The 10,542-nt window shown below is 45.2% G+C and overlaps 1 protein-coding gene across 1 annotated transcript in view; it reads right to left on the bottom strand.

The window, feature by feature from the left end:
* Positions 1–2,192: 2,192 nt before the first annotated feature.
* The window catches only part of EXO1 (exonuclease 1), a 373,191-nt gene continuing 364,841 nt past the window's right edge, over positions 2,193–10,542 (bottom strand). The window contains exons 13-14 of the mRNA XM_069608142.1: positions 7,601–7,794; positions 2,193–2,611 (exon numbers count right to left, since the gene is read on the bottom strand). Coding sequence (XP_069464243.1) covers positions 2,470–2,611; positions 7,601–7,794 — 336 coding nt within the window. The 3' untranslated portion in view covers positions 2,193–2,469. The remainder of the gene's footprint in view (positions 2,612–7,600; positions 7,795–10,542) is intronic.

Genomic DNA, 10,542 nt, shown 5'->3' with positions numbered 1-10,542 from the left:
TTCTTCTCTTCCGGGCAGAGCTGGAAAAGCTCGGATGCCCTGGCGATCATGGCATGAAACGATCCAATCTCGTCGGGCGGGGAAGCCCGGGGAGGAGGTGATGACGGGAGATCCTCGTCATAAACCTCGTCGTCTGTACCCGTCGCGGCCGTGTCAGTCCCCGTATCATCCCCACGGGTCGTGGACGGGGAGGAGGGCTGAGCAGGGCGCGATGGTTGAAAAGGAGGTGGAGGATGAATCCTTCTTTTAGGAAGAGGGCTCCCAGAAGGGCCTGGCTCTGGGTCCCCCGTCGGGAGCGGTTCCTCCGTTGGTGGTAACGGCAATCTCATCCTTATCTCCGAGCATAAGGACTGTATAGTCAACAAAATGGCCGCCGAGTTGTCTTGCGGCACTGGTCGAGGGGATTCCGACGGGCGGTCAGGAGCCCCGTCGGCACCCTCGACGTTCTCGTCGTCTCCTACGTCGGGGTCCCTCCCGACTGGCTGGTCTTCTTCCACGCCAACGCCGTGGCCTAAGACTTCGATCAGCTCCTCCTCAGAGGTTGAGGCCAAATCCACGATAACCTCCTGCCCCCCCCTTTTTCTTCTCCGTCGGAGGTTTCACGGGGGTCCTGTCGATGGTTATGAAAGAGGACTCCCTCCGCGGTGGCAGGGAGACTCTGGGCCCCGAGATCGCCACTACTGGTGTAGCCTCCACAGGCTGAGCCAGGGTCGCCGCGACTGTCTCGATAGAGGCCTTGGCCGGGTGGATCAAGGCTTTCACCACCTTAGGTGCGCTCACCACCTTCTCCTTGGGGGGAGGGTCACCGCCTCACTCCCCCTCCGATGGGGCCTTCGAGCTCGACCGGGGTCTCTCCAGGAGCTTCGCCGGGTGCTCGGCCTTCCTCTTACCCGAGCCAGAGCGTTGGCTGGTGGTTGATGGTGCCGGGGAGGATGCGCCCTGCCTGGCGCCCGTAGAGCCCGACTGTTCGGCGCTCCCGGTGCCAGCGGACTCGCGGTGCTTGGCCTTCTGTTGGACCCCCGTCGCCGCGGTGCCCTCAAAGGTCTTAGAAGACCGCTCGGACTTCTTCTTCTCGCCTGACGGGCTCTTCCCTTCCAGCCAGTTGGCGAGACGCAGATGGCGGTCCTTCATGGTCCGCTCCGACATATTGCCGCAAAACGCACAGTCCTTCTCCACGTGTGTCTTGTTCTCATGCAGGCAGTAGAGGCAAAGCGAGTGTTTGTCCTCCTTAAAGACATTCTGAAGCTGGCATCCAGGGCAGACCCTGAACAGCTTTCCGGGCGTCGAGCTTCCCTTCTCCTGGGCCATGATCGAGATGGGCCTGAGAAACTTCTGGAGTCCTCCAAAAGCGTGGCTCGACGAAATATTCACCCTTGAGTGGCGTAGAAGAATCCGACATGGGTCCCCGTGGATCGGATAAAGAAACGGTGGAGTTTGAGGCTCTTTTGACCGAAAAAGAGAAAATTTCCCAAGAAAAAGTGTGAAAAAAGCACTACAGCTCGAGAGCAATAGCACGAGGATCCCAACACTTGAACGTGCGGTAAAAATCTGAAGATGGCTGCCAGAGGCGGGGCTTAGGGAGATGGCAGTCATTGGCTGTGGTCAGTATGACGCAGAGATCAGTGATTGGTTACTACTATGAAAGACAGATCAGAAACGAAACTGATACTGATTTTTCTTTACCGAGGATTCCCAGCCTGACGACGGGGAATATTCATGAGCATGTGAATCCATGCCAGACCCCATGCTGGAGAAACATGGGACCCTGTAATCCAAAAGGAAGGGTACATAGCAAAGGTTTTGAATTATGCACAACTGAAAACGTACATGTAACTACTGAAGAACCAGAGAGAATAAACAACTTTACAATTTGTAGCCAGTGATTACTTTCCATTCTTTTTAAGTGCTGCGGGACACACACATATGGTATCCAGTGAAAATCTAGTAAAAGAAAATGTAGAACTGGGACTACAACACATCTGCCTTGCATCTCTTCAGTTCTATGTTGGCATTGCGGAGCATTTACCTAGCCAGAAAACAGCAAAGCACTGTGGGAGTTAAACATAGGGTAACTAAAAGATCAGCGTAGTGAACGATTTTAGGTGGGGTGGGATACAGGGGCTGGCAACAATTCAAGAGCAAAGGTGCATAATATAATTAGCAAGGGTTATGTGCAATAAAATAACACAAAAAAGACTTAAAAATATTTTATTATCTGAATGCACCATTGCGCTCATTTCATGTAATTTTAGACACTAAAAACGTGGTATTCAAATTAATGAAATGGAGGAGTTATATATACAAGATGGCAAGAAATGCCTGTGCATCGGTGGTCTGTAAAATGTTTTTGCTGCTAGAAAACAGTCAAAGAGGAAACCAGGACACACCACCAAACAGTGCAAGTTGGCAAACTGTAGCCGTCAGAAAGGACCCCAAACTTTGAACAAGTTCCAAATAGATGGCATCTGCTCATGTGAAAATTGACCTCTGAACTCGTAAGCAATCAGGTTTGTTGTAAATATCCTCTTCCGTTTCCGGAGTAAGTACTAGGTTGTCTTTCACAGGAGACAGTGGTTCTGGCGACTTGGAAGAGGAGATCTTCTCTGAATCTCTGTGGAAAAAAGAAAGTAGTAAAATAAGTGTGTGAACATTTGAATCTTAGGTCAATCGAGTAGTACATGCAAAACTCTTAAATTAACGAAGAATTTCAGTTTTTAGTAAATGGCAACGACCCTGACAGGTGATTAGCCTCTATAAACACAAAGAAAAACAACACCGTTGCCTAGTGAACACATCTGTGTTTTGCTGCGTCTGTCAATATAAGAATTGTATATATATTGTAGGATCCTGAAATAGTGGAGTTCTTAACAGTGGACTAAAGCAAACCGATTACAACGCATATTTCAGTAACCAAGATGTTGATTCAAACACTGGAGCTACACTAGAAAACACATTATTTACCTATAAACAGGAGCCCCCTGTGGAAAAGTCAATTAGACTGGGTGCCCAGCAACAGGATGGGAGCAGGTGAAATGGCAACCCTGAGCCAAGACTGTGGTAAGCATGGAGCAGCCTTTGCTAAGAGCACATAGTAATCACTAAGTGGGTAATATAATGGAAAAGGAGCCAAGGCACAGGAGCCCAGTCAATAGAGAAGACAGACATCCCGAGTAGTTCAGCATCTTGAATATCCATGAAGCATGCTCGGAACATTAGCAGTTGTGCATGATGATAAAGCAGAGCATCTGAAGATCACAATGCAGTCGGTGTTCCTCGTATAATAATGGAGTGGACTCCTAAGCATGAAGAAAGACCAGTGTTCATAGTATGTTCCTGCAAACACCGAGCTGGAGCTCCTCTGCATCCTCCACTAGTGCAAGATGGAGTACAATATGGGAAATATTGCAAAGCTTACCAAAAGTTCCATGGATAGCTAGAAAACTGAATAGGAGGCTGTACCAGTCTCCTTACTCTCTCGGGACAGAACATTGAAGAGCACCTGTCTAAACAGTGAAACTAGAAGGAGTACCTGCATTGTAGGTTTAATCTCTAAATTCTAGAGCAGGACCCTGAACATACATTGAAAAGGGGCCGTGGATCATGATCACATGCCTCATTTGTGACTGATTTTGCAAAACAATTTCATAGTTCTAAAATTAATTGGGAAATATATTTAAAGAAGTTGCCATCTTGGACACGCTAAGGTAGCTTAAAAACTGGGCCCCTTCGCTCCTCAATATTCGAAAGTTCTTGAATTTGTGTAATTTAATTTAAATCGCATCACCTTCTCCCAGGAGGACAGTGATCTTTGAGACTCATCTGGGCTCTGTAGCCGCCACTCCGATAAAACCGCTTTGACCCACGTTTCACACTTTAGAAAAAAACGAATTCCTAGCACTTTAAAGTCTTCTACTCTCATCTTTCCAGCGCTTTCTTTCAGCAATCCTGGGCATGCCTTTAACAGGATTGCTGTCTACCTATCCTATCCCACCAATACTTCTTAACCTAAAGAAATGCAGCTCCTATCTTACCCATCTTCAAGAAGAAGTCCCCCAGGTTTCTATTTGGCTCCCCTCACCTTCTACAACCCCCTCACTTAACCAACATTAGGAGGTTCTACCCCCACATCCGCCACCACTCCATCAAAATTCATGTCCAGAATAAAACTCATTCAACTAATTTTCGTCCCTCGTAGAATCCTTATTCTATCTGAATGTTGTGCCTTGCTACAACCTCTCTTGCTCAGTTCCAACGTGCACCCACCCCCTCATGCTGGCAGGCTATCAATGCATCACGGCTTCCTATTCAAATTATTCTTGCTGGGGTTCAAAGCAGTCCATGGATAAGAACCCTGCAATCTATTATCCACTCTCTCTTGCTATTCCCCACCCCATCACCATTTCATCTCAGTCCCCAACCCTCCCTGTGCTGCCTCACTCTTCTGCACTTTCACGCTGCTAGCTCACTACCACTGGAACACTTTGGTCACGAAATCACTAACAATGCAACAATTCAAGCATACAGGGCTGCCCTCAAACATCTCCCCTTGAAGGTCCTCTGCACTGACCCCTTTTCTCGACCCCTGCGATCCTCTCTCCTGCACATTTTTGCAATGCCGCTTCTACGATTATCCACACAGGAGCGTAAATAACTGTAAACATTGCTTTGTCCTTGTTAGCTACCTCAATTGTACAAATAGTAAATAACTAACCGCTCCCCATATGTTCCCAACAAAGCTGCAAATGCCTCATACATATTTCACTACCTCACTATTGTAATGCACCTAGAAACAGGATTGCTCTACTTAGGGTGTGCTATTCGCTAGAACGTAATTCTTGGGCATTCTTCCTGCTACTCCATTTGACGAGTTACTGCAACGTTTTCAGCTGAGAATGCGGAACATCAGTGTTTACGTCTAGTGGAGTTACACATATGCACTACTCCTTTAAGCACAGTTGTAATACTATTTGGATCATAGACAACAAAATGATTCATTCAATCATCTGCTATAAAATTAAGCTAAATGATTTATCAGAGAAAAACAAGGTCAATCTATTTTCAACTATAAACGGACACATTTGCTTATATTGGATTCATCGGATATTAAGAGTTATTTTACATTAAAGTACACATTGTTGTCTATCATATGACTCCATAAGTAAAGATCTTTGTGGCACGACTTCCAAAATCGGCCAAATAGGAAGCAACTCACAAATAAAAGAACACATTAGAAATCACATTTGAAAAGGTACGTGGTGTCATCGACAACCACATCAATGCAAGTGATTTTCTCAACATTTACATTAAAGAGCCTGGCAACATGCAGTGCAGCTAAAGCGCATTTTCTCTCACTACCTGCATTAAATGTTATTTGTATGCCAACTGGTGGTCGGCTGTTAATTCACTGTACCTGGTATTCTAACCAAACTGTCTTAGACCTTATTTAGGGAGGAACATTAGTAAGACCTGAGGGCAGTATTATTAGACCATCTTTCGATAGGCTGCATTTCTGTGTCCCTTATTGAGGTGGTAGTAAAGTGTGCAAGTACAAATCCTGGATAACTGGGGGCGTGGGAGGGTTGAGGGAAACGGTCATTTAATTGTTTAACATTTAGGTAATCACAGTAAAATTAAAATGATTCAAGTAGGCAGTAGTGTACTGCCATTGCCATTTCCTGAAATTACTTTACAAAGGTGCCAAGTAAGTGGAGTGACCATCATGTGGAAACGTTAGTGTGAGCAAAAAAATAAATAAATAATAATTAAAAAAAACTACCATATGATCTTAAGGTTGTATGGCCGGCTGAACCCCATTCAGCACTAAGTTGTATGTTGGACACCTTGATATCATCAACATTGAATAATCAATCGCAGAACTGTCTACGTTCCATGCATGATAAAGCCATCTAGTTCAGTACCAAATTTAAAATGGGAACTACAAACCCCAGAACTAACACAACTGGATGGCTTCCTCACGCATGCAACAGGCAGACCTAAGAGCTCTGCAGTCTACCAATCTGGAACACCATTTTTTAAACAGAGTACATTAGAATCTCAATAGCATTCAAACAGCTTCTCAATATCAAGCTTGCACTCTTAAACTCAAGGGACTTCACAGGGTGTAATGCCAGATTAAAATGAATGTGGGAGATTGGCCACTACTCAACAGGACAAAGGGAGGAGGCTGTGCGGCAACAGCCAGGAAGCAATGATGACCTGAGAACGTCAGAGGTCTTTGCTTTGACAGGTGTACAGATGCCGAGTCCTCAGGATACACTGTGAACGCCACCCAGGCCTCCAACCCACGAGGAGAATCAAAGCTCTCCTCTCATCCCCTAAGTCAAGTCGAAGAAAAAATATGTTAAAACAAAAAATAAGATTTGAATGTTGTCACCATTAGCAAGATCATTCTTGGAGGAAGCTGCCCTTTGCCTGACAGAAGAGATCAGACGTGAAAGGGGAGCATCCCTGTATTAAATAAGAAAACCTCAATTGACGTTTTGTATTAATTTGTTTAATGAAAATGTATTGTATATATGTTATCTTGTTTTATAGTTATATATGTGAAAAGCTCTTTGTGAGCTAAGCATATCAAATAAAACTACAAATATGAATGTGAAAACCTCACACTTGCTAAATTAACACATTAGGTCGATCAGACAACTATCCTCTCTGAGAATAAAGTTGAATGAGAGAATAAAGTTGAAGGAAAGATTTATAAAAACATGCACCTTAGAAACAGGAAAAGCCACAAAAAATCCACAACAAAACCGGATCAAAATCAAGTTTCCCACTTATGAGACATGGTGCAAGGAAAAGAATAGAACTTAAAATGTCTTCAGCGGAACGATGCATTGTCACAGGGGATTTTAAAGGTTCGGCGTAGCATTAACTTGCTGTGCAAGACAGCTTGTATTTATTAATGAGATTACATTTTAATGCAATTTACAATGCCCCTGGTTTCAAAGAGGTTTGATTTCCTTTTCTCTTCTTCCTTCTAAAAACGGTGGGAATTTTCTAGATCATGAGTTTTGCAAAGTGCTTCAATGCCTTTCAGCGGATTCAGTGCACTATGAAGGAAAGTGGGGACCATTGATGGTGCCTGGGGGGTGGGAAGGGCACAAGAGTAAACGGAGGTGCTTGCATTTTAGAGCATTTACTTTTAGGTCGGCAGCTCAATCCGCTACAGATGGAAGGAGAGTTAGTATCCTTGAGCAAATGTTTCTTGTGGGGGTCGGGTCTCGAAAACCAAGTCTAATTCAAACAATCCTTACATTTGATACAGGTGGCATGCAGTTGATCAGTCGAGAGGGGCGAGATTGCGGATCAGATGTACAGTACAATGTCAAAAGCGAGTACCTACAATGTATACAGCCTCCTTTCACGTGACATGCAAGACTAAACACATTACATAGGATCCTATGTTCTGCCTTGACTCTGCTTAATATCATGCCTTGCCATCTAGTCAAACTATTGTTCCCTTCCAGTCCATCTAAAGCTAGCGAGTGAATTCGGTGATAGGGTCTTCACTATACTGACATTAGTTCATTAACAGAACCAAAATATACATGCATAATACACATTCAATCCAGTAACTCACTTTTTAAACCCAAATTGTTTCCAAAGGTCACTGATTGTGACCTGTAGACCCGGTTTGTTCTCATTATTCCGCACATTTTTCTTCTGCGCACTGAGAGACTTTCTGCTCAAACCACTGGCCTTTGCTGGCAGCAAAGGCTTCAGTTTAGTTGTCAGACCTGGTCCCACGGACTTCGACTTGTGTAGACCCGGCACCTGCAATCACAAATACAAAATAAGTTTCAACAATATTATGAGGCCCGGATTTTCGTATGTTTGTGTAGTTCAATTTAACTAGGTTTTCTCACAACCCATGCAGACTCCTTTATAAACACAATCGAACATTATCCTTTAGTAGATGCAAGTTAAAAAAAAAAAAAAAAAAAACATGGCGAGTGCCGTAAACGTGGGTTGAGTCTGCACTTTGGAAACCCACTGATAAGAGCTGGGCTTGCTGCTCCACTTTTTAAATGCATCAGCTCCTTTGTGGTCTGCTCTTTAGGAAAAAGAAAAAAAAACACTTCTTTCCATAATACTGTGAGAAACCTGAGGGTATTCTCCCAGTAAGCCCTGAGATTCCTCTATTCAGGTGGCCCAGTGAAGGGCCATTGCTTTTGGATCCCAACCCTGGGGGTGGACAAGCGAGGGAGGATCACCTGAGTAGGGGAGTGCAGGGTAATAAGTCTGAGAGACCTTCAGGCGAAACGCAGTATCCTATTAGGATAAAAGGGGGTAAGGAAGACATCCCTGAAGTCTTCATAAGATATTTGGGTCCATCTCTCTTGAATAAGGAAGAGAAGTCCAATCATAGTAGGAATGACAAGAGTGGGAAGTAGGAACCAGAGGTAACAGAATCTGTTTGGCTAGAACATCAACATGTCCTTCCCCAACTCAAGTCAAAGAACATTTTACCCATATCTGTCCAACCATTCCAAATTGCCAGTAAAGCAGGATAATACAGGGAAAAGGGAATTGTCCGGTTTATATAAAAATCAAACTAGGTGTTCCTCTTCTCCCCAATTACAACTGCCTCATTACCCTTCGCCCTGCAAGAACTCTCATTGGTCTCGTACTGTTTTCCCCACCCCCATTTTCAATAAGGACAGAGAAGAGTTGATCAGGAGCAATGAGGATTACCCATAGAAACAACAGGGATACCAAAGTGAGGCTTAGCATCTAACACCTTTGAATTGCCCCAATAATAGAGTCAGGCAAGTTCAGACAGGCTTCCCCAACTGTGCACACCTAACTAATTGACTCACCTGCAGCATAAAAGGCTGGATCTGCCAGAAGCATTGAGCGGGCTGGGGTTGCTGGATGGAACTGGGAGGCCAAGGAGCAGAAGGATGCAAGGAGAGGAGCCCAGAAGGACCGGAGGAGTGCGAGATGCCAAAACGCTGGCTCGGTGTGTGCAAGGGGCTGCAGCGTGGCGAAGGAGCTGTGCCTCCAGGAAGCCGGAGCAGGATGGAAGGCAGTCCATCAGCCTTGTTTAGGCCAGCGCCCCTTCCCCTGGGACGTGTGCGGGTCGCAGGGGTGTCGGAGGGGAAAGTGGCGAGACCCTGACGTCGACCCAAACACATTGACCTGCTCGTCAGTGCCGCGCTATTGGAGAGTTCTGTGAGCCAGAAAGAAACTCAGTAACATGCGGGTGGCTGGAGCGTGAGCAGGAGCATTGGGAAAAGTGAACAGCCCGGTGAGGGAAAAAGTGAAAAAGCAAAGAGGCGTGGAAATAAAGAGACAGACCAAGGGCGTTGGTGGTGCGGAAACAGCCAAGAGTGGGTGGGAGCGACCCAAAAGTAGGGAAAAGAGCGCAAGTGACCCGAAACCGAGAAAGAGGGTTCAAGTGACACAAAAGGAATACAGAGTGCAAGAAGCACAGTGAGAAAAGGAAGGTGCAAGAGCACAGTGAAAAGCAAAGAGAAGTGTGCAAGAGGAACAGAAAGTTGGAGAGGCGATGCAATTGTGCACAACAGAAAATAAGGTGTGCATGAAGCACAGCAAAGTGGAGGAGAAAAGAGTGAAAGAGGCACAGAGGAAGAAAAGGTGCTAGAGAATAAGGAGAGGGGTGAGAGGTTAGAGTGGTTGCGCATGGGAGGAGCAAAGAACCCAGCGTTCTCGAAAGTCTTTGATACTATCCCATGAAAGAACTGTACAGTGAAAGGTACATCCTGACAAGAGGAACTTTTTGTTTGTTTGGTGAACTGCGTAAAGAGGGGCCTAAGCTTGGGGAAGGGAGTCCTGAGGGGCCTAACAGGTACTTGTTTCTTTTTGTTTGTAACTGGAAGGATCAAAGCTTGGGAAAGGGAACCCCAAGAGACCCAGAGACATTGTGAACTCTACTGACTTACGGCAAGAGCCCTGCGTGGAAAGTTCCAAGGGCAACCCTTTTCAGTTGAACTATTTTGAACTGGCAGACCTACACCTACTGGCAAGACTACCTGAAACCAGCTGTGGTTTACATTTTCTTTTTGAGTCACCATTTATCCTTTAAGAAGATCCCCTATCACATTTGGCTTAAGAGTGAGGGCAAGCATAGGTTTGGACACAGACAAACTTTGGTTTTGGATTTACGGACATCGATGGCCCTTAGAAGCATCAGTTGAGGGAACAATCCCCTTAAAGTTAGGGTCAACTGGGCATTACACCAACCTCACAAAGTTTGATAATAAAGGTTTTCAAACTATTACCTTTCAGTCTGTGTCTCTCTTGATATCATGCCTATCTCAATACGTAATTTGAAAATACTGGCTTACTAAATAATGTTTGTTTTATTTATTGTACTGTTGCTTCTAGCACACCGGTGAAAACGCCAGATACAGGCAGGAAGCGATCTGAAGGCAACACGGAAAAGGGAGATGAATGAAAGTGGATGTCCAGGGGAACATGGGGATTGCATCATCCTCATACTCTTCAGATGAGCAGTGCCCTATAGGCTCAGGGAAATAGTGCTTTACGGAAATGTTC

This window comes from Ambystoma mexicanum, chromosome 4q, assembly GCF_040938575.1.
Source record: "Ambystoma mexicanum isolate Mex_15411 chromosome 4q, UKY_AmexF1_1, whole genome shotgun sequence".
In the NCBI taxonomy this organism is placed as follows: Eukaryota; Metazoa; Chordata; class Amphibia; order Caudata; family Ambystomatidae; genus Ambystoma; species Ambystoma mexicanum.
This window is presented reverse-complemented; position numbering and strand designations above follow the sequence as displayed.